A 24,084-nucleotide genomic window follows, 5' to 3' on the forward strand; every position below is an offset into this window, starting at 1 on the left:
CTGACATTCAATTTCCAAGATCATGGACAGTGCTTTATACAATCAGTAGTTCTGACTCATTGCATCAGGAAAAGCAGACTCTTCCCAAGGATTTACATGTTATTAATTTTACTTATGTGTATGTGTGCAGGACCTGTGTGAGTGAATGCCACCTGTGTGCAGATGCCCAGATGAGGGAGGCAGAAGAGAGCATGAGCTGCTCAGAATTGCAATTACAAGTGGTTGTGAACCAACTGATGTGGGTTGTAGAAACTGAATTCAGGTCCTTTGGGAAAACACAGAGTGCTCTTAACTCCAATACCCACCACCACCTCAAGATAGCAGAATCTTTATCTTCAAGCATTTGGAAAATAATACAAATATATTATTTGTATTTGTCATATCCTCTCTGGATGCATGAAACTCAGCATGTGTACACATGCATGTGTTTATATATGAATTAGTACAAAATTAAAGCCACATAAACCTTAGCTTAAAAAAAAAAACAAAACTCAAATCCTGTAAAGTTGAGGTAGGATAGTACTGAGCCTTCAAGAGCTAACAGATTTCATTTCCGATGTGGTTTTATAAAGCTTCAGTCCCTTATATTTCTCTATGGGACACAAACTGTATGTGCAGAAAATCTATTTTCCTTGCAGATTAAAACACTCATGTGGATATTAGTTCTTCTTGAATTTCACCCTTGAGAGCATTATGTTGATACGGCAGTATAAGAAGCACGGGAGCCCAGAATGGCTGACTAGAAAACAGCTCTTCACCCACTGGCTGTGGAGAGGGCTTTTGTATTGGACAAAATGAATGACTACTGAATCATATAATAGAGATTTGAGTGTAGTAGATAATTGTGGCATGATGCACCATGACTATACAATAACTGATTTCTCTCTCCATTCTTCTCTCCCTCCTTTCCTCCCTCTCCCCACCCTCTATAATCCTCCTGTCTTGGGACTCACTATGTAGACCAGGCAGGTCTTGAACTCATAGAGACCCTCCTGCTAAAAGAGTATTAAGATTAATTACTACACCCTCTAGCAATAGTGAAAGTAGTACAAATGTAGCTGATAAAGGACTTTAAGTAGGAATTTCCGATATTCAAATTCCTCATTCAGCACTCTATACCAGCTAAATATACTTGTCAAAAAAATAAACTTTGAAATTTATGTGTTTAGACCTTCAGTAACTATTTTTTATAGCACTCCTACATGGTACACACTGCTGTAAGACAACATGCTGATTACAAGTAAAGAAATACCCAGAGATTGATATGTATATTGAGATGGTTAGTCTGAACTGTCAAACAGATGAGACACACATTCACCAGGGAAGGGGCCTCTGGATATGCATGTATGGGAACCTCTTAAGTAGGTTACTCAAGGCGAAAGGATCTACTCACTGTGGGAGGCACCATTCTCTAGGCTGGGACCCTGACCTGCTTAAGGAGAAGACTGAGGACAAGCATACTTCACTATGATCTTGACTCAGACTGCAATGTGGCAAGCTGCCTCAGTCTCTTGCAGCTGTGACATCCCTTCTGGGATTAACTAAATAACCTGGACTGTAAACCAAAATAAAATAACACAAAAACAGACACACACCCACAGAAAGAGAGAGACAGAGACAGAGAGACATAGAGACAGAGACACACACAGACACACACACACAGACACACACAAACACGCCCCTCCCACAGGCCCTCAGGATGTTTTTGTCAGTGTTTGTAGCACAAGTTCTAATAAGTCTTAATGGTAAAAGCCTGGAATCAGATCTGGGGAAAATGCTGAGAGATGAAGAAGCAAAATCACCTTACCTACTCAAGTTGCAAGCTGAAAAGAGACTGACTGAGTTCCTGTTTCCTCCTGCTTCATCACTTCCTCCTTCTGCCCAGCCATATCACTTCCTTTCTGTTTGAACATACCTCCAGACCTCTATGCCCTCCGATCTTCAGGCAACCTTTCTTTTATAAACAAGATATCAATGCAAGTTTTGTGTTATTTTATCACAACAACAGGACAAGAAAATAAGGTTGTATTTCACCAGTGTCAATTTCTCCATTTTTATATGAAATGTGTATATACTAAATTTTGTTTATAAACATTAAAATTATGTCAGTCTTAGTAACAACAATTAAATAAAAGAACCAGGAGCCATTTTCTATCAGAATGATAGGTTAGAGAGATATTAACTCAGTTTGGATATTTCTTGGTTCATTGAGAAATATAAATCAATTTACTGTAATCATTGACATATTTTTAAATTAATTTTTGTATATTTTGCAAATATTATTCTATAATTTTTAAATAAATTTCACTACATTTTATAAATGTGCTACAATTTTTTATCATTAACTGAATTCTCTTTGTATGACATTATAGAGCATGTTATAGAAAGCCTGTCTTAAATTCACAGAAACATCTTATTTTAAAATTATTTTCCATGTGTGAATGTATGATATTCTGTCTATATTGGTAATTATAATGTGCTTTCCATAATTTACAGTAAAGTTTAATGTAGCTCATCTTAATTTTCTGTTTACTTCTCAGATCAAAGGCTCTTGCAATAGTTTCTAGGAGAAGTTACAATACTCTGTGTGTGGTAGAACCCTTTCCTCCTAACAAAGGAAATAAATATCTGCCGTGGTATATGCTTCCGTTTTCTCATTGCTTTGACTGGTCTCTGACAGAAGCAACTTCAGGAAAAGGATTCCTTTTAGCTTACATTTCCCACAGTTCTGTCCCTTGGCTTGTTCCGTAGCCTGGGATGGAGCCTCTCATCAGCCAGAGCCTATGGTAAAGGCTGTTCTTGCTATTTGCCAGACAGGAAGCAATGAAATTGGCAGGGGGTGGGGTCAGAGATATTATACCTCAGAGGGCTTGCCCCCAGCGGCCTACTTCCTCTAGCTAGGTTAAGACTATCAGAGTATCCAGTATCATCATCCAAAGGACACACACCCTTGAAAACTGGTTCGCAGTAATAATACAATTTAAAATAGTGATAAGGGAAGTATATTTAATTTGAAAATAAATATCAAAGAAAACTACATCATACAAAATACTGTGGTATATTTTCTCATTAAAAGGTTATTTTGGATTAATGCCTGACGTGATGAATACTAGATGTTACGATTTAAAGGGTGGCTTTTGTATCTATGAATCACTTTTTTATATCAGTTGATACTACAGGATGACATAAAATATCACTACACAGGCAATCAAGAATTCTAAGAGATAATTGATTCATTTCCCTTAACATTTAAGAAATGCATACCCTTATATCAATCTAGTAAGTAATGAACTTCCTTCATTAACCATTATGTCATAACATTACATACAAAGCAAGTTTATTAACATAGTATCCATTTAGGCTCGGAATATAACTCAGGGGCAAAAGGCTGACCTAACTCTCAAGGTCTAGACTAAACCTTGTATGGATTAACTGTGGGGTGTAGTAGCAAATGGCTGTAATTCCAACATTTGACATTAGAATTACAAGGTTCAAAGTCATCCTCTTACAACACAGTGAGTTCAAGGACTCCCTCAGTTGAGTAATTGAGTGAGACTCTGTTCTCTCTCTCTCCAGCCATCCAGTGATAATTCTTGGTCTGTTTTTCTTTTCTCTCTGCAACTTTGATCAGATGACAGTACTTTTACGTTAATCTTTTTCTTCAGCAGTCTTAAGGGAAAATAAGACACATTACCATAATCCAATAAGAACATTAGCATAGCTAGAAACATTTCAGATCTCTGAAAGCTAGATTGAATGCCATTGAAGCTAACGCTATTAAGTAATACTAAATTGTATGTGCACAGCTTAGGACTTCCTTCTTGGTATCTTGGCAAAAGTAACACATATAAATAAAAGATTCTCCTGATCAGGTTCTTGAAAACCTACTTCTCTTCGAAATGCTAGGATGTCAGCGTTCAGTGAGCTGCTTGGCTCAGGTAAGCTAAGGAGACAGTTGGTGATATAATGCATTGGCTTGTGAGTATTGGTAACTTTAGGAAACAGATGGGAAACTCTCAGGCATTTGTGATTCATGAGACAATCAAAAATGCACACAGCGTACTCCATTATTCTACTAAAAAATTTCTTTCCCCAAAGGTATACAGGGTAACCTGTTATAAACAAGGATTAAACACTCAAAATAAATTTGGAAGATTGATAGAGAGAGCATGTTGAGTTTTGAATCCTGTTTTAAAATGTATCAATCTTTATAAATAGAAATTTGAAGCTGTGTCTCTGAATATAATTTAATTTCTTTATTTCAATATTTTGCCTTTGATTTCTTATTATATTTTGTATGTGTAAATAATGTTGTTTGATCTTTTCATCTCCTTTCACACTCCTTATCCCCTTCAATTCCTGCTGATCCTCATCCTTTTCTTAATGACCCTCCCTTCAACTTCCTTTTTCTTTAATTAGCCAGATGATTTTCCTTAGGTTTGCTTACAGGAGTACAAAGAGACAGACATTCTCAACTGGAGCATGGACCTTCTCCCAGTAACTATGCTACTGGAAAAGATATGTCCCTCTTCCCCTCAGCTATCATTGAGTGCAGGCAAATCTTCAGGGAAGGATGGACTCCGAGCCCCTTCCTGCTTCATGGCAGAGTGATGACAGGCCCAGTCTTGGGGACCTCGTGTTGGTAATCACTAACACTATGAGCTGAAAAGTACAAAAGCCACGTCTTGCCCAGGAGTCAGAAGGAAAGGAGAAATAGTGAACGGTCTCTTCATATAATGAGAAATTAAAATATAATTGTAAATATTAAAGTTGCATAAAAGCTTTAGGACATTAAACAAATATCTCTAATAATGCCAATTAATTTAGAGAATAAATTTGCTATTTTTTGAAATCAGCAAATAGTAGCTGAGTTTTATGATTGAAAACAATTTCTTTTATATGTGTTAAAATTATTAAATGTCTATCTTGAATAACCATCTATTTTTCCTTTTAACTTTCTTTTTCCTCCTGGAGATTTTATGATTCTTTTGTAAGGGAGTTTGAAAGGAGTGTATTAATTTAGTAATCCTATCACAAAACTACATCACTAGTTGCAAAACTAAAGTCTTGACTGTAGGTATACTAATGGAGGAAGAATGTAAAGACAGAAATACAGATGTGTCTCTAACAGATATGCACAGATTGTAAACATGAACATAAGAACGTCAGGCCTGTCAGAAACCTTAGGGAAGGGGAGATGGTGAATTCTGAGAGGTCAGGACTGTGCCAACATTATCTAAAGAAAACAAAACTCTATTAGGGAGAAAACACTGTTTCCACATAACAGTCTGCGCTATGGTGACAATAGGCTCACTATGAATTCCATATTTTTGAACACTAGAGGGAGTGAATAAGAGTAAGAAATGGGAAGCTGAACATAGGCCTTCTGTGATCCCTCAGCATTTTAGGCATTAGGACTCACTAAGTTGCTCATGCTTGGTTCTCAAATGGAGTACTAAAAACATATTTAAACAAGATCTTGTTTTAATGGTTTTTTTCTAGTTAGTTTAAAATGGGCCAAAGTTAATGACAAGATGATGAACAGTATTCAAGCAGAAGTAAAGATAAATGTTTTGGATTTAAAAAGTAAATATTCTCTCGCACCATTTTAATTTACATATTCTACTAGAAAAACAGATAATTCTAATTGGTTGGAAACACAAGGTGCTTAATGTTTCAAATGTCTTAAAGTGACATTTTCTTATTATAAAGAAAATGAGCCATCTCAAATTATGCATAAATTTTTCTGACAGAGAAGCCCAGGTATTCCATTCCAAATTATGGTTTATGTAGAAAGAACGGGTTGAGAATTCCACTGGGCCAAGAGTAGTTTAAGAGTCACTGGCAAAGGATGAGAGGGGTAAAGATTTGTTAAGGTTTTGTTCTCTTTGTTTTGTTTGACTTAGAATTCTGGCTTGTAACCATTGCTCAGCATGATAGCATTACCCAAAAAAACCTTTGACCATTTCAAAGAAAAGAATGTTGCTCAATTGTGAAATCAAAGAAGGGAAAACAAGACCTCAGTCCACCCACATACATGTAATAGGTAAGAAAAACAAAAAGTCCTTACAAAATGCATCTGGTATATAAAATGTGTAATATTTATTACATACAATTATATATTATTGTATATACTATGTATGTATAATATATGTTAATTTTCAGAAAACATGGCAAAGTGGTGAAAAGTAAATGGTGATGGTTTTGAACCTTAAGAGAATAAGTATAGGAGGATAAACTTAAAGTTAGAAAAAAAATCCAAATATTTATTGATACTTACATGTGAGTTTTTGAGATAATAATATAATTACAACATTTTTCCCTTCCCTTTCCTTTCTGAGAACCTCCCACATATCCCCCAGGTTGAGAACCACAGGTATATGCAAAACCACACACACACACACACACATGAAACCTGTAAAACAAGAATGTCTATCTATATAGAGAGCTGCCAGAATGTGCCTGAAACAGATAACAGTCGGGTACAACTTATATGTGCCTATCACTTTCATTCATGATATAGCAAGATTACTACTGCTGAAGCAAAGAGAACCAGTAAGGAATTAGTAAAAAAAAAGGAGGCTAGAAACATCACAGGGGATAATAATCAAAGGGAAGAAGAACGATTAGGAGGTGAGCAGAGACATTATTAGTATTGTGCCAACCCAAGTGAGACAGCATATTGGCTGGGTGCAGTCTACAAGAAGCAGGGAAGTTAAGACCTGAACAAACTCTGAACATTCAATCACACTTTCTCATGGATTGCAGATAATATATAATGATCCCCAAATCGAGCTGAGAGACACCTCCAACTGGCATGGGAAAGGTGACAGGCGATAGCGTCTAGGAGAAAGTAGATCAGCATGCTAGGCAAGTAAGATACAGATAAAAGAAAGTAAGGATGAGTTAGACAAATTTAAGAGTTGGGGACCTATCAATAGAATTTATTTACAAACTGGATAAAATGCCAAGGGAAAAATGTGAATTAAAAACCAAACACAGTAATTTGAGTTCAGATATCACCAAGGAGGAATACATGTAAGTACCAGAGACGGGGAAAATCAGTAGGTTGAAAAAATACAGCACTCTTCAAACACATGGAAGAAAGATTATCAGAGACTTCAAGTGTTACTAATATGTAACATTAGCATCTACTATATTACAGAGTGCTAGCTCTGAAAATCAGCCATTCAGTTGAATAACCCGGCTTTGGAAACCTGGGGAGAGCCAGCTTTGCTACAATGATGAGAGTAGGCCTGGTTGTACTGGGTTTAAGGAAAACTAAGAAGAAAAAGGTATTAACATGCTCAGCCCACTGGTTCAAGTTTATTGTAAAGGAAAGCTAAGAAAATTCATGGCAATATTCAGGGAACTATATCAAAAATAGCTTTATTATATTTCATTTCAGTTACATTTTGAGAGGAATCCTCTAGCATTCTGTTAAAAAATATGATGGTATAAACGAGACAAAAGAAAATTAGTAATTTCCTTGAGTAAACTAGAAAGAGCGGGCTAACCGTCAAGTGCATGATTGTCTTTTAGCCCTTATTATCTTTACTAGGTATTCTTTAAAATTAGGTCCTCAAGTTCCACATCAACTAAGAATGAGACTTTAGACATGCATTAAACCAGGAGTGGTGACCCACACCCATAATATCTCAGCTTTTAAGAAGCAGAGCCAAGAAAATGGAGTTCAAGAATGAGTTTGAACTGCTTAGTAAGTGCCTCACCTCCGGCTGCCCCCAAAAGAAAAGATGTATTCTAAATACTTGAGAAAATGCTTGCTCAGTTGTTTGTTGGATTTTATCTGTTCATTCTGGTACCAAATGGGATTATTTTTGTCTGTGGTTATGCAGTTCTAGTAGTGATTAAACATGCTTTTTTCCTTCTACAAGTAACACATCATTGCCATCCTATCTTTGATTCAACATTCTTTGCTTGCTATATATCTTGAGAAATTATCATGATCATGAAATTCTTTTTGTTCTAGTAATTTAGTTAAAATTCTTCACATTCTTAGACAAAAGAACTAAAAATGTAGATGTGATATAGCTGAAGAAAATCCATTCCAATCTGTGTAAAAATTAATAGTAGCTAATTATTATGCTGTGATTAATGTGAATTATAATGATAATGATTATTGTAATGTGGGCATACTTTGACAACAGAAATTCTTATTGGGAGAGTTATCTCACAAAAGCAAGTTCCTATACTAGTAACTGGTTGAAATTATAGAATGAACTATCGATTCAACACTGTTTAACCTCACATCTGAAACCACGATGTAATACAGGAGTTACTGCAGGTATTATTCAGAGAAGTTTTAGATGCATTAATCCAGAAATCAATAAAAAGAGTAAGATGGATTTATCTTGTGTTTTGCGATCACTATATATTTTAGCATGGTCTTTGCACTTTCTATATTGTTTTAGCTTTAAAGAACTAAAGCTCACCCTTTCAGAAGTAATGTTCTCTAGGAGTAGGTCCTTGAGTTTATTCATGCATGTATCATTCAGGGCCCTCAGAATGACATTTACACATATAAGAGATTCAATATATGTTTCATAATTCACAACCACACATTGCAGAGAAAACGAAGAACAATGAAGAAACATGCTATCCTGGGACAAGTTTTAAGAACATGACATGCTTAAAAATGAGATATAAAAATGTTTAGTCTTGTAGTAAAATTCTCTGATAAGTTACACTCAGTAAAAATAAGATATATATCAGTTATGTGTGAATTTGACAGTTTTGGAAAGTATTGGGTTTATACACACAGAAAGAGAATCTTCTAAAGTAAGTGAAAATCTGACACACTACTTATGTACTCCCTGGAACAAAGGCAATTGTTCTAGTTTGCAACCCAAGTGGCCTGATAAAACATAGGCCAAAAACAACTTGAAAAGGAAAGGGTTTATTTCATCTTACAACACGTGGGTCATAAACTGTCATGGAAGAAAGTTAAGGCAGGAATTGAAAGCAGGAACCCAAAGGCAGGAAGTGAAATAGAGACCAAATGGAAAGCAACTTACTGGTTTGCTTCCAGGTTCACATTCAACTACCTGCTTATCGAACTGAGGACTAACTACATTCCTGGGGGTGGCACCACCCACAGTGAGATAAACCTTCCTTCATCGATTGCAACTGAAAAAAAAAGAATGCTCACAGACGCAGACATGGGCCAGTCTGATACAGGCAACTTCTCAGCCTCAGTTCCCTCTTCCTATCTTTCTCAGTTTGTATCAAGTTGACAAAAACTAACTAACATACCATCTGATTTCAGCCCCTAGTATGATGATTTTTTTTTCATTTCCATAGATACAGGCTTTTAGTCGTGAACAAATAACAGAACTGAAATTACAGACTGGAAATGTGTGAGTTCAGTCAGTGGCTGTTTTGTCCCTTTGTTTGAGTTTCCCTCCCTCACCAAAGGTTCTCAGAGCATGTGCAGACACTTACCATAGCATGGCTCTGGTGCCAGGAAAAACAAACCAATTTTAAGAGTAGTTTGTGTAGCAAAGTTTAAGAACCCCTGACATTAAAAGATGATTGACTTGCTCAGTGTTATTGAACCTGGCAGTTTCTGTCTGTTGTATACAGTGCTATTTTAAATCTTGTGATATGATAAAATGTTGGGGGAAAGGAAACTGACACACCAGTGTATCTCTTAACCTTTGCTATGAAGTTAGAAAAAAGTAATAATAACCTGTTAGGAATCATCGAATTTGCTTGTTCCGGATAAGCATATGTTATCCATAGTGGAGAATCAACATAATGCTGTGCCAAACACTAAAATAACAGAAGGATTGAACATACTCATATAGTTTGAGTCATTTCAATCATTCTCCACATAAGAATAAGTTCTCACACAGTACCTGAGTAGCATTTGCACTCTAATTGATTAGTTAGAGAATTTGTTGACTTCTTAATCGGGCAAAAAAAGTATTAAACTGATTTATGCTACCTTGTGTATTTTTGTATACTTAGTTGTGAACCATTCCCTTTCCACCACACACACACACACACAAAATACAAGAAATAACCTTATGTTTGTTTCCGGTGTGACGTGAACAAACCTTTTCATTTATTAAAACTTCATTAAAAAATTCTGCTCAAAATTAAGATTTCCTGTATGATCTTGGAAGCTCAAGTCAGCAATATCATGTGACAGGCATCAGAAGGGAACCTTCTGTGTTTGCATGGTTCCTATGTCTTAGCTGAAAGTGGTTTCTGGGAGTTTAATTACTTTGATACCTCCTATCTTTTCATTTTTGGACAATAAATAAATACACAGATTAATTCATGCAATATATTGCAACATTTGTCTTAAATTGACAGGCTACCTCTTGGGTGTATTCTGATTAAGGCATTAATGAGACATGTCTTTATTCTTTTCATTTCAGTAAATATTAGTTACTGGCTCTGGTTTAGACATGATATTGCTGACTTGAGCTTCCAAGATGATACAGGAAATCTTAATTTTGAGCAGAATTTTTTAATAAAGTTTTAATAAATAAAAAGGTTTGTTTATGTCACACCAGAAACAAACATAAGGTTATTTCTTTTATTTTTTTTTGTGTGTGTGGTGGAAAAGGAATGGTTCACAACTAAGTATACAAAAATGCACAAGGTAGCATAAATCAGTTTAATACTTTTTTTGCCCGATTAAGAAGTCAACAAATTCTCTAACTCATCAATTAGAGCAGCAAGCAAGGTGATTCTCAAAACACAACCATCATGATAGGCCCTTCGTCTGAATGTAATACAATAACAAATTATTTTTTCTTAATTGAAAAGACCTGTGCAAGCCTGGGCTGTAGCTAAGTGGTAGAGTGTTTAGCTAGCAAGTAGGCACTGTGTTCAATATCCAGCACTGAAAAAAATCAGTGTATATATGTGTATATGTATGTATGTATGCATATATATATATTTAATGTTATTCAATAACGTGGTTTAGAAAGGAAAAGGAAAAGTCAATAAGAGTAATTTTGATATCTCAGGTTGTTTACAAATTATATATTTTGCATATATAATTATGTAATTACAAAATATTATATGATTATATACATGATAGAATCATATCATATATAATATATACCATTTAAATTTATAATTACATAATCACATAGTATTATACAATTGCATATAATATATGATATAATTATATATAATTTGTACACAAGATGAGACATCAGAATTACTCTTATTGACTTTTACATTTTAAACCAAGCTATTGAAAAGCTGAATAACATTCATAATTTACTGAAGTGCCTATTTATTTGAAAAATAAAAATTAAAGTCTCATTTTTTCACTATTAATGATGCTTCAGTCTTGATACTGATGTGTAAGTGTACCTCCCCCTTGCAGAAAAAAAGAATAAAAAAGAGTGTTATCAGGAATATATTATTTCACACAAAAAGCTTTAAGTATTTTATATAACATCACTCCTAATCTGAGAAAGCATATATATATACATATATGTATGTATATGTGTGTATGTATGTGTATATATGTATATGTGTGTGTGTGTATATATATATATATATATATATATATATATATATATATATATTTGCTGGCAGGAAAATAAAACAAAACAAAACAAAAAAGGACTTCTCTGGAAGATAGATTAATATGAATTGATGAATTTAAAGCTTCCATTTTTAATTAAGAATATAGAAAGTCAAAATATGAGAAACAAAATCATAGAAAAGAACAGTGAAATGTCTAGTCGCCAACACAAACATGAGTTTTAAACCTCATGGTTGTACAAACGACTTTGGACAAGGACCTTGACCCATGTCACCTCAGTTTTCTTGTCTGTAAAATGAGAAATGACAGTTATGGAGATTGGATGGGTTAGAACTTTGAAGAGTATTTAGAACACAACCTTTTCTTTAGCCTTGCTTGTTGCCAAAGCTGCTTTGTGCTTCTATGGGTATTCAATAAGCACAAAAAGTTAGAAATAAGTTATGTAAGTAACATTAGCAGTATTATCGCTTATCCTACAGCTACCAGATAATCGCTATACTCTAGTGTCATTAAAGAAAACTGACAATAACACTGTATATAATTCTTATTTCTCTTACTTTAACCTCATCAAAATCCTGATACCAAAAGATTAAGATAAAGTAACAAAATGTTCAGCATTATCTATTTCTGCTAATATTAAGTTTTTATTTTCTCATTTAAAGCATCTACCCAGATGTTTTCTAAAACTACAAAAAAGTGTTCTTTAAAAAAAAATAGTGCCCTTTATTGTGAGTCAGGTTTACATTGGCAGCTTGATATCATTTATCAGACTTTCAGTTAATTTAATTATCAATTTGTTGCGATTTTTATCAATTCTCATAACTTGCCAGAGAAAATTTTCCATGAGGTACCTCCATGAGAATTTGCTGTCATCTGTTTTGTCTGGGAAAATGTTCTTAGATCTGATCTGTATTTCTTTCTTTTTTTCCTAATACTTAGACTTAAATATCTAAAATTCTCAGAGCCTCAGAGTGGAAAACACAATGCAGGTAAAAATGAAATCTATTCTATTGATTTTATTATCTATCACTTCACTATGCCTGAAGAACACTGTTACTTAAAGGCTGCTTGAGTTTCTTATCATTTAATTCTCTTTGCTAAATGATTTAATTCATTAAAGAGAAAGATATGGGGGTAGGGGTTGTTATTAATTATCTCTACACTCACAGAATCACCCCTCAGTAGCAATATAAGGCACAATGATTAAGAAGAGAAAAGGTCATTAAAGTATTTTAACATTTAGTAAATGCATCTCAGCGTTGGTAAGGTAAGCACATAGTAGTAAAGGCAAGGTGATTCCCACTATTAATTACACCATTGCTTTCTACTCATTCATAATTTTAGAATTTAGAAAACACTACAGAGATCATTCTCTATAATTTGTTCTAATAATGCGTTTTATATGTATGGATTCATTAACTAAAAATACTATAGGATTTCCTAGAGCAGTAAACTACAGAACTGCAAATGAATGGGTTAGTAAGAAAGACCATTAAGGGGCCCAGAGATGGCTCAGTAGTTAAAAGCATTGACTACTTTCCCAACTCATCAATTCCAGGGGTTCCAGAGTTGGCTCAATGGTGAAAATGTATCGACTGCTCTCCTAGTCATCCAGCTCCTAGCTCCCACATGTTAGCTCACAACCGTCTGTAACTCCAGGTCCAAGGGCTCTTATGCCCTCTGCTGGCCTCCATAATGGACAAAAATACATATAGACAGACACTCATACACATGAGTTAATAACATAATCTTTTTTTAAAAAGAGAAAGAACATCGATATGCAAAAGTATCTAACAAATAACTGTTAATTCTCTTCTAAATCAATGTCAGATAGACTTTCCAAATTTTTCAAGTTTAACTTAACTTGCACCTATCTTTTTTCCCTATGGCATTATAAGGAAACTAATGGGTGCTTTCCATTCACAGGTTGGCCTGCCTGGGGAACCCAGCCATGAAGTAATTCTAGCTCACCAACAGAACAGTTCTTTCTTTGCCTCCACAATACCTATTCACTATTGCCCCTGTTACGTACTACAAACATAAATTTTATATATTGCATGTTAAAGTTTACTTCATCCATGTAATAGCACTGTAAAGATTAAAAACAATGAGATGCTACAAAAAATTTCAAGGCCATAAATTATCGGAAAGAAGATAATTCCTCCAAAGCAGTTAAAACTCTTTATTAGAGATTCCAGCAAACACACATTTAAGACAAAATGTTTCACCAGCCCCATCCTCAGAAACAAACATTCAGATTATCAGCCACATTTTAAACCATTTAAGAAATGTTTTAAAAAGTGGATTTGTGCCGGGCGGTGGTGGCGCACTCCTGTAATCCCAGCACTTGGGAGGCAGAGACAGGCGGATCTCTGTGAGTTCAAGGCCAGCCTGGTCTACCAAGGGAGTTCCAGGACAGGCTCCAAAGCTACAGAGAAACCCTGTCTCGAAAAACCAAAAAAAAAAAAAAAAGAGTAAAAAGTGGATTTGTTTCCACATTTTTAGTGAAAAATTGAACATTAACATCTGTTATACCAGTTGTGCTTAATTTTATTCCTTAAACTCTCGAGTTTCACAAACACGTTTTTTTTCAGTTTATAGAAAACACAACATGGATGAATCATGTATTCCAATGATGCATTTTCTTAATGCTTTTTCCTTGTTAACTCTTCAAATCTTACCCATATTGCAAAGGGAGGTGCATATTTCGAGTTTATACCTCTACCAACTTTCATTCTTCATGAAGGACTCACATATTCACTTACAACACACAAATATATGATCTCTTGCAAACCAATATACGAATGTCTGCCATGAAAATCTGGATAAATTTTAAACCTCTTAAAGTTCTTTTCTTGTGTCTTCTTAAACTTCTCGTTCTTTGCCCACAGTTCACCATATATAGTCAGTACAGAATTGTAAATGAACATGTACTAGTTAGTACTGTCAGCTTCAATTTCTTCTTTACCTCAGTAGTCAGAGTAGCAGTCAAAGTAATAATGACATTTTATATTATTGATGTTTAATAACAGAATAAACACATCATAAGTAAATTTTGAGTATGAACAAAAGTTATTCATTTTAACAACAATCAAAATGGTATTCTAATATGGTAGGTGCTGAATGAACACATATAGAGAGCTATATTTTAGTTGTTTTTTTTGTTATAGAACAGAAAGCTAAATGATTCATAATATTTTTTGAAATCTTCAAGTTGTTTTGAGGTTTTGTTCAATTTTGAGGCTGAAAAAAACAGCCTTTGAGTTTTCTAGAAATCCTACCTCTCTTTATAATACTAAATTCAATTATAACTTATTAAATTACTATAACTAAACAAAAAATCAGGAAAAAAACACAGCAAGGACTCCTCTTACTGAATAGACTGGAGTTTTCTTACTAATTATTAAATGTTTCAAACAGCTAGCACAGTGATCAAGTCTACCCTGCCTATCAGAATTCAAAAGGCTACTATTAAAATAATCAATCATGAATCTGAGAGAGAAAAGGAGGGGGATTAGAGAAAATACGGGAATAGGGAAAATTATGTAATTATATGCTAATTTCAAAAATACTAAAGTAATCAAACAAAAATAACAAGTCTTATTGATGAGGTTTTGTACAAAGATAAAAAGCAAAATGTTTCAACATTAAGTTGTAATTAAAATGAAATTGACAGTGATTCAGCCAAAATTATGTTATTACTTTAATTTCCATTCCAAGTTAATAAAAGTCCATCGTAAATTTTTATCAAAACATACTATGGTCTAAAAACATAGTGGTATCAATAAAGGAATTTGAATTTTGAATATAGTAGTCTATATTATACATAAATATGCATCATTACAAACTGCCAGAATATTAAACATAACCGTTAACATATTAATTGCAGCATTAGTATGTATGAGTCTTAGGTTAGAGAAATGAACAAACTTTGCAGAGTTTGGCAAAGTTTCCAGTCATGTGCTTCTTTGAAACTTCGTGAAAGACATGCTTAGTCATGTGTCCTGCACTATCCAGATCAGATCAAGGCTGAACAACTGCACGATGTCACAGGTTAAACATGCTCTGCAAATATTTTCTCCGGGAAAATAGCTCCCATTCTTCCTCTATGAATAGCCTGTTCTGCTCCTTTGCTTTAGCGGACCCACTGCCACATTGGAGCCTAGGTCGATGACTGTCCACAGCAAAGTGAGCTGACAGTCGTATCCCACCGTTTATCACTCAGACATTTCAGAGTTAATGCTGAGATTTTTACCCAAATAAGCCTTGGATTGAAACCTTGCAAGGCATGAAATGAAGATGTTTTCTCTACCTGTTAGGTCACTTCATCTATCTTGTTGCATTGCCATTTCTTTATGACGCACAGCTTTTTTTCTCTTAAATATGTAAATTTTTAAATGAATACATGGAAAGACCAACATCTCTAATTCTAGCCACAAACCACAGGTTAAATGTTGTCCCATATATTTTCTTGTTCTTAAAACACCTCATAATAACAACACAAAGAGTCAGGTTCATGAGTAGTGGCTTCTGGTTTATTCTGTCCAAAACAATGAGAGTCCTGACACATTACAGGACTCTTACATTAAATTGTTTACTGGTTTCTTCTCTCTCTAAGTCTCACCCAAACAAAACAAAGCTATACGCTTTGGTGCTATCGATTTTCTACATCCAAAGTTTAAAAAAAAATGCAAAGCGGGGGGTATGCCAAGAGGAGCTCGTCTAAATTATTCTTTTTTAAAACCACGATAATGTTGCAAATGAAAACAACCTGCCACACACAGGGCTAGTAAACGGAGGATAACAAAGAAACAAACATCTCTAAACTTGGGTTTTGCTGCCCAGTCCCTCCATCTGCCAACTAGTTGTGAAACAAGCTTTAGGAAAACACGAACAAGTTTCCTGACCTGTGAGTGTCTACCAGGCTTTCAGGACCTTAGCAGTAATTGTGTTCTGTTTGCAGAGAAACCTACAGGAATGAATTCATCACCAGCAAAACAAACTCTGGTCAAGAACAGGTCCTCTCAAGGGGCTTTGAATTTGGTTAGAAACTCGGGGTTTTGTTCATAGAGGTAATGCCTGGAAGACTCTTCACATTTGGACTGGAAATGACAGGGAGGATAATCTCTAGAGGCCAATCATCCAAACAGCCCCAAATAACCGCCTCCCACTTGGTTTTGGAAACTGAGTTACAATTTGGAACTAGGCTATAATTGCCCCTTCCCTTGTCTTTTTATGGTGACCACGACCACCACCACTACCTAAGAAGTTTGTTTTCTTGCAGCTGGAACTGCAGACCTCCTCAATGCCCTAGGAGCCCTGCTCCTTAGTGGAACAGCGCTATGGGCATTGCCAATCGCTCCCCCAGCCACAAAAGGCAGCCAGATTGACAAGGAGACCCACCTCCTGCACGCTGGCCCTCACTGGAGCCCTGGGCAGCTTAGGCTGCCTGAGTTACACAGCCTCAACCCGACACCTCACCTCTTCCAATCCTGTTCGCCCTGGTGGAGAGGGGCGGAGTACAGAGGGGGTAGAATACTGGCAGGGGTGGGGGGGAGGGGAAACAATCCTAGTTCTAAAAAGCCAGGATGCAAGTGGTGAGACCACAAAGCATGCGCGACACACACACACACACACACACACACACACACACACACACACACCCTTCTCTGTAAGCCCTACTGCTCAGGTTCAATGCCAAATGATGACAAAATTAAAGGAAGGAAGTGAAGAATGGCGACACTCGGGGTGGCGCGAAGGCCCAGAGTTGCTGGAAACCTTTGGAAAGGGGCAGGGGATGCTTCAGGAATTGCGAAAGTGAGAAAGTCCCAGACATCTCTCCTTCCCCCTAGCTGGGTACTCCTGTCATCACCCAGAATAGACTTTTTTTTTTTTTTTGGTGGGACTTGAAAAGAGGCAAGGGGAGCCAGAGCTGAACTTCCCCCTCCCAGTGCCCTCTCTGGCCTGGCCCAGGGCCAAGAAGCCCCCCCCCCCCCCTTTAGCTCAGCTTCCAAGGGCTGCCAGGCCAGGGGCGGACTTGCCAAATGACTCTGGGGGAGCAGCACAGCAGGCTAAGAGCATCACACAGCTCGGACCAGCCCGTGCTCACGTCTGCTCTGATGACACACCCCCAGTTAACCCCTTCCCCTGACACCACTGACAGTCCCGTGTAGACAGCAGTTTGCCTCCATCCCTCCCACCATCGTAGCGAGTCCATCGATTAAAACACTAGTTGATTTCTGTCTGATTAAAAAAAGAAAGTGCTACAACTCTTCTCACGAGTAGCCGGAGCAAAGAAAGTCGGTCTGCAGGCATCCCTCTGTAGTTGCCAGGAGTTTGGAAATGCGATGGTCCCAAGCGAAAAGGGGGACCGGAACCCACCCGAAGGGCGCGGGTTGCCCTACTCCCTCCCCACCCCAGCCCCTCTCACCTCCTTAAGTTCTTTGGCGACGTCCTTCAGGTCGCCCAGGACTAATTCCAGATCCTCCACTATGATCTTGATCTGCTCCTTCACCTTGGTTTTGGAGGCTGCCGGAGGTCCCTCGGCTGCAGAGGACGAGGAGGGGTTCCCTTTGGACTTGGCTGACATTCTTCGGTGGGGAACTAGCGAGCCAGGTCAGGACAGGCGAGCGGGCAGAGGCTGCTGCGCGCCCGGGTCCCTGGCGCTGCTCCGGCCGCTCCCACCCCAGTCCCCCCACATATCGGCTGCTCGGAGGGCAGCGGCGGGTGGCTGCGCGGTGCGCTCGGCCGGGCGGCCGCACTGTGGTGCTGCCATCAACTCCCCGAGACGAGGCGCTCGGCGCCGGGCTGCAGACGGGCGAGCAGCGCGCCTGCGCCTCCTCCCGCCGCCGCCTGCCGCTCGCGCGCACACTCGCGGGTGGAGAGGGGCTGCGCGGCGCCGCCGGGGGTGTCAGCTGCACCGCCCCAGGCACATCCCGCTAGGGTCTCTCCCAGACCTTTTTGGCGTCATGGTGCCGGGAGACAAGTTCGTGAGCTGTCCACCCTTCTTACACTCTCATTCCAAAAGGTCCCTATCAAGACAGCCTGCAGCTGCCTGTCTTCTTCCAGTCTGTCAAGGCCCCTCCAGCTTCGCCCTCCAGAAAAGACCTGGTTTCATTCATAAGGGACCACAGTGCGACCAGGAGCTGGAGTCCCAGTCTGTAAAGTAATCCTAAATATTTATTCAGGACCAGGTAATATCCGGAGACCTCAGTCACTCTCCAGGTGAGCTGCGAGTTGAACAGACTTCTGCAGCAGTCCTGGTGCGGAGTGGTGGGGGAGGGAGGGGAGTGGGCACAGCTAGGACTGCTTAAAACCTGAAATCCTCAAAATTAATCAGTGTTCTTGGACGAGGTAGACTAACATTGCTGAGTCTACAAAGCCAGTAGCAGATTTAGTAATGCCCTCGCACCAGAAATCCCCCTGGAGACTGTCTGAGTCATCTTGGTTGTGTTTCTTATCTATGCCAACTCTTTTTTTTCCCCTTATCCTCTTTTCGTGACCTAGGATATGTTTTTGGTGGAGAACACTTCCAGGAAGACTGCAGTAAGAGTCTGCCTCCGACTTCTCTAAATGCCTTTGTCTTCCTAGTCTTGTGCTTCTAAACAAATAGGAAAGAACTTTAAGATTGTTTAGGCAAAGACACCTAGAAAAGAGAATTAATAGGATGCTTTCAGTTCACTCTCAGGGGGTGGCTGCTATCTCATTAGCTCTAGTTTTAATTTCCATAGTAGCAAACTCGCAGGCTGTTAGCTACTGACCTGGCAGGCCAACTCTACTTTGCCTCTCCTAGATCACACTGCTCAAGAAACAAGCTTCCCTTTTACAAGCTTCTCATCTAGTCTTGCCTTAGCTGGGCTCCAGCTCTTGCTTCTTACACTTCAGACCGGTGCTTCAAAACATGAAGAAGCTCTCCTCTCCCCAGTTCCTGGGCTCCTAATATCCAATCTTCAAGGGCACAGTTCTTGTGGTTCACAGTGGTTGTGAAATGTGATTGGAGGAGAAAGAAAACACACGAACGGATAGACATTACAAAATGGTATCAAAGCAATGGGGGAAAGTCATTAAACAAATAATTAAAGGACACAGAAGAAAGGCTGGAAGCATTTCACCATGTCAGAGAAGTGAAATGGTAAAATAATAAAGGAAGCAGTTCGCTAATTGGATGGGGAAGTGTTTGGAAGTGTTGAATAACTAACGTGTTGGAGCTCCCTAAGGAGGGAAAATAGTTAATAGTTAGGTTCCCTTCCAATTCCTTTATCTCTTTGGATTCTTTATGACGCTGGAAGAGTAAAACCAGTTCCATCTGGTTTTAAAACACTACCTATGGAAATTCCAAGTCACCGATGTTCTTCTATTTTATATCTGAAGAAAACAGATGTTAGAGATGGCGGGAGCTAAGGTGAGAAACAAAGAGAAAGCAACGGCCATCTAGACTTGATTTTTTTTTTTTTTTGTGGTTTTTCAAGACAGGGTTTCTCTGTGGTTTTGGAGCCTGTCCTGGAACTAGCTCTTGTAGACCAGGCTGGTCTCGAACTCACAGAGATCTGCCTGCCTCTGCCTCCCGAGTGCTTGGATTTAAGGCGTGCGCCACCACCGCCCGGCTAGACTTGAATTTTTGAGTCTTGGTAGTGACCAAGAAAGCCCAAGAACTCAAAATACAATCATCTTTAAAGAAGGATAGTGGAGGAGAGTTGTGACTTCCCTACACATGATGAAATAATGCTCTCAAAATACATGTAACTGTTAGGCTATGTGGAATCTTTCCCTAAAGATTAAACAGAAACAGCCCCAATCTGTCATAATAACACCCATTGTTTCTACTGAGCCAAGCTGTTGTAGCTCAAAATCAAATTACTAAATCACTGTCACTATGAAGCACAGTCTGGAATTCCCCATCTCTCTCTCTCTCTGTCTCTGTCTCTGTCTCTCTCTCTCTCTCTCTCTCTCTCTCTCTCTCTCTCTCTCTCACACACACACACACACACACACACATACACCTCTTTTATATAGAGATATAGACACACAATGACTGTGATGCTATCTATATATAAAATACAACAACTAAAAATGAAAAGCCAAAATTGGTTTCCAGGCCCAAGTTGAGGGAACTGGAAGGGCTTTTGGGGGACCAGTTTGTACATTTACTACAATCTCCTAGTTTCTAAGAATTGCTTAAACCATGTCCACAAGCCACTTTCCTGAAGGAAGTTTTACAAAAGGAATTGAAATATTATGGAGAAAGCATAGAAAAAGAACACACAGCTGTAGTCAAATCCATTTGCTCTCCATTTTGATATATCCTTGTTAAAATAAATATTATTCTTTAACTCATCCTAGATTTCCTTAGACATCAGAGTGTTTGAAGTGTCTAATTATAGAACCAAAAAGCACAAGAGACACCTAATAAGATTTTTGATTAATTTTTCTATAAATGTGCTTACAAACTAGTACTAATTGTACAAGAGAACACAACTTATACAACATTATAAACTTATAAACTTAGAGAAGAGAACAAATTTAAAAATACATAGAAGTCTCTCCCAGTTAATGAAGTAACTTTGTGCCGGGAATGTGTGTGTGTGTCTATGTATGTCTCTCTCTCTCTCTCTCTCTCTCTCTCTCTCTCTCTCTCTCTCTCTCTGTGTGTGTGTGTGTGTATGTGTGTGTGTGTGTGTGTGTGTGTGTGTGTGTGTAATTGGATGTTTCTCTCCTGCTCAGCAGTTCCCAACGCTGCTTCTAAATAATCACTCAGAGATTTATAATGATATTTATTACTGCTTGACCAATAGCTCAGGCTTATTTGTAGCTACCCCGCACATTCAAATTAATCAATATTTCTATCTGTGTTTTGCCACATGACTCAAGGCTTGTTATCTTATTTTCTACATATCCTGCTTGCTCAGCACCAGGCTGGCATCTCCCTTGACTCTGCCTCTCCTCTGAGTTCTCGGTTTGATTGTTTTACCTAACCTTATCCTGCCTGGCTATTGGTCTTTTATAAGAGCTTTTATTATTAACCAATGGGAGGAATATATATTCTCAGAGTACAGAAAAATTATCCCACAGTATTTGTGTGTGTGCATACCTTTTATTTCTCTTTTTTATGATTTGTAGTGGAAAGAGTTGGATATGTATGGAAGATCATTTAGTGGTTGTTTCCAAGGTTACAAATCTGTAGCATGGGTTTGTGGTTTTAACCCATTGCAACTAATTTCTAAAGATTAGCCTTCAGGAGAAAATCTTGCACCAATTTAACTTTTAACTCACAATAAGCACATGCTTCCCCTTCCTTATTAGCCCATAAACTTGTATTGATACTATTAGTACCCTACTCAACTATTCAACAACGGTTCTCAAAAAAATCACCAAGATTAATCTTTAAAAAGATTTATTTTTTTCTATTTTATGTGTATGGATGTTTGGTCTACATATAGGCACACTATGTGTGTGCAGTATTTTCTACCTCCATAGGTTAGAAAATTAATGCCACATAAACTTTAGCTTAAAAAAAACACAAATCCTGTAAAGTTGTGGTAGGATAGTACCGAGCCTTCAAGAGCTAACAGATTTCATTTCTGTTGTGGTTTTATAAAGCTTCAGTCCCTTATATTTCTCTATGGAACACAAACTGTATGTGCAGAAAATCTATTTTCCTTGCAGATTAAAACACTCATGTGGATATTAGTACCCACTTTCCTTATTGTGAATACATAAATAACATGCATACATACATACATACATGCTGAGAGAGAAGAGTGGATAGGAGAGGAGGGAAAACAGAACAGGAGGAAAGGAAAGGAGAAGAGATGACCTTTAGGTAGGATTAGAGTAAAGAAGTTTAGGGCTACTGAGAATATGTTTCCTCAGCCTCTTATAGAGTTTCTACATAGACGTATACCTTGGTTTCTTGGATCTCTTAGCCTTTATTTTCACCATATCTTGCCACTGTAACCAGAAGAAGTTATGACACGTTCTGTACATACACACAACTTGGCAAGCTCCTGGCCCCAGGATATGTTTATAGCACACAGGCTATCATGTCCAGACTCTTCTTCCAATATCACTCGTTTGTAAGACATGATTTTCCAGTAGATGGCAGTAAAATGAGTTTTTTTTAAGTCTGTATATTCTGATTTTCTGATAGATGGAAGTAACTGGTTTCTAGAAAGCAACACTTTTTTAAATTTCACACAAAGAAAGATACCACTTGAATTAGTGACCATCCTTTTTAAATCAGAACAAACATTAAGACTGTAAAATGATTCATTATGCAGTTGCTTGGCTAAGTAGCTAACAATTCCTCCAAAGAGGAGACAGATCACCAAGAAAACAAACTCAGTATACATTCACCAGATAGCCTGTAGGACAAATCATACATTTTTTATCTCACACTTACAGTCTGGCATTTTAAAGACTTTCTGTGTGTGTGTTAATTTTATCAGGCTAGCTTCAGTCATCTTTCTTTTGACATTCTCTTTGCTTATGTGTCCAAGTCTCACCTTTTTAATCTCAGAATTGGGTCCAGCTATCAAGACCTCACTGCACCAAAAAGCCTTGCTTATTTCCTCCCTTTCTCTCAAATTTTTCCATTCATCCTGAAAATACAGGAAATATCCATGAATCGTTAGTGCTTATCAGTTTACCTCTAAACCTGCTTGAATTCATGATGGCTGCACCTAGAACTTTAAGTACACAGGACTCTCATATAGGAGTCTAGGCGGTATTTTTGAGAAAAGGCTGGCTGCAGCTCTAAACACCCAGAGAGCTCCCTCCATGGGGTGAGATTTAGCTTCAGCTAAATAACTATTTAGCAAATTTTTGCATACCCTACTTTTCTAAAACTCACTCAGTCTTTAATACACCCAGTTAATTTTAGCTAATACCTGGAGGTTCTCCGTCTTAAGTATCAGTCATCTTTTATTCAGATATTAGTTATCTGCCTCTACGGCAGGTAATAAACCAAATTTTTGGTACCTTGATCTTGATTGTTCTCATCTCTCAATTTGTGAGAACAAACAGCAATTTTATAGGTTTAAACCACCTACTCTATGAAAGATGTTTTTATTTTTATTTTTTGCATTAACCAAAAAATACCCAAACAAGCTATGGCTCATCCAAGAAGAATTTTAGAATTCCATGAAAATGATGGAATTTCTCAGAGTCAGAGGTAAGGCCTGACGGTCAGCAAGTGCATAGTGTGTATATAAATGACGACACCTGGAGTTTGTAGTTCACAAGCCGTATAGTTGTGTGAAGGACCAAGTTAAAGAGGAGAAAGAAGTTTGTCTGCTAAGGCTGTGGCTGTAGATGGGCATTAAAAAGAACCCGTGGGACTAAACCGAATAAGTGCAGTGCTGCTATATTGGAAAAATCATCAATTTGGGGGAATAAAAATGAGCTATCAATCACATGTTCAAATACATCCAGTTATAAGTTATTGTTATCTGCAAGTGTTAGTTCTAATGTGTTTTGGGAGATACCAAATAACACATGCAATCAGGTTGTGATGCAGATCAAAAGAAAACTAATCAAAACACACATTGCAT

General features: G+C 37.6%; 1 protein-coding gene across 3 annotated transcripts in view; it reads right to left on the reverse strand.

Moving 5' to 3' along the window:
• The window catches only part of Prr16 (proline rich 16), a 266,720-nt gene extending 248,386 nt beyond the window's left edge, over positions 1–18,334 (reverse strand). For all 3 annotated transcript variants that reach the window (XR_012910289.1, XR_012910290.1, XM_075968676.1), the window contains exon 1: positions 17,967–18,334. Coding sequence is in view for 1 of the 3 variants with exons in the window: in XM_075968676.1 (XP_075824791.1) it covers positions 17,967–18,125 (159 nt within the window). In the remaining 2 variants the exon portion in view is untranslated. The remainder of the gene's footprint in view (positions 1–17,966) is intronic.
• Positions 18,335–24,084: the final 5,750 nt, after the last annotated feature.

Source organism: Microtus pennsylvanicus, chromosome 4, assembly GCF_037038515.1.
Source record: "Microtus pennsylvanicus isolate mMicPen1 chromosome 4, mMicPen1.hap1, whole genome shotgun sequence".
NCBI lineage: Eukaryota > Metazoa > Chordata > Mammalia > Rodentia > Cricetidae > Microtus > Microtus pennsylvanicus.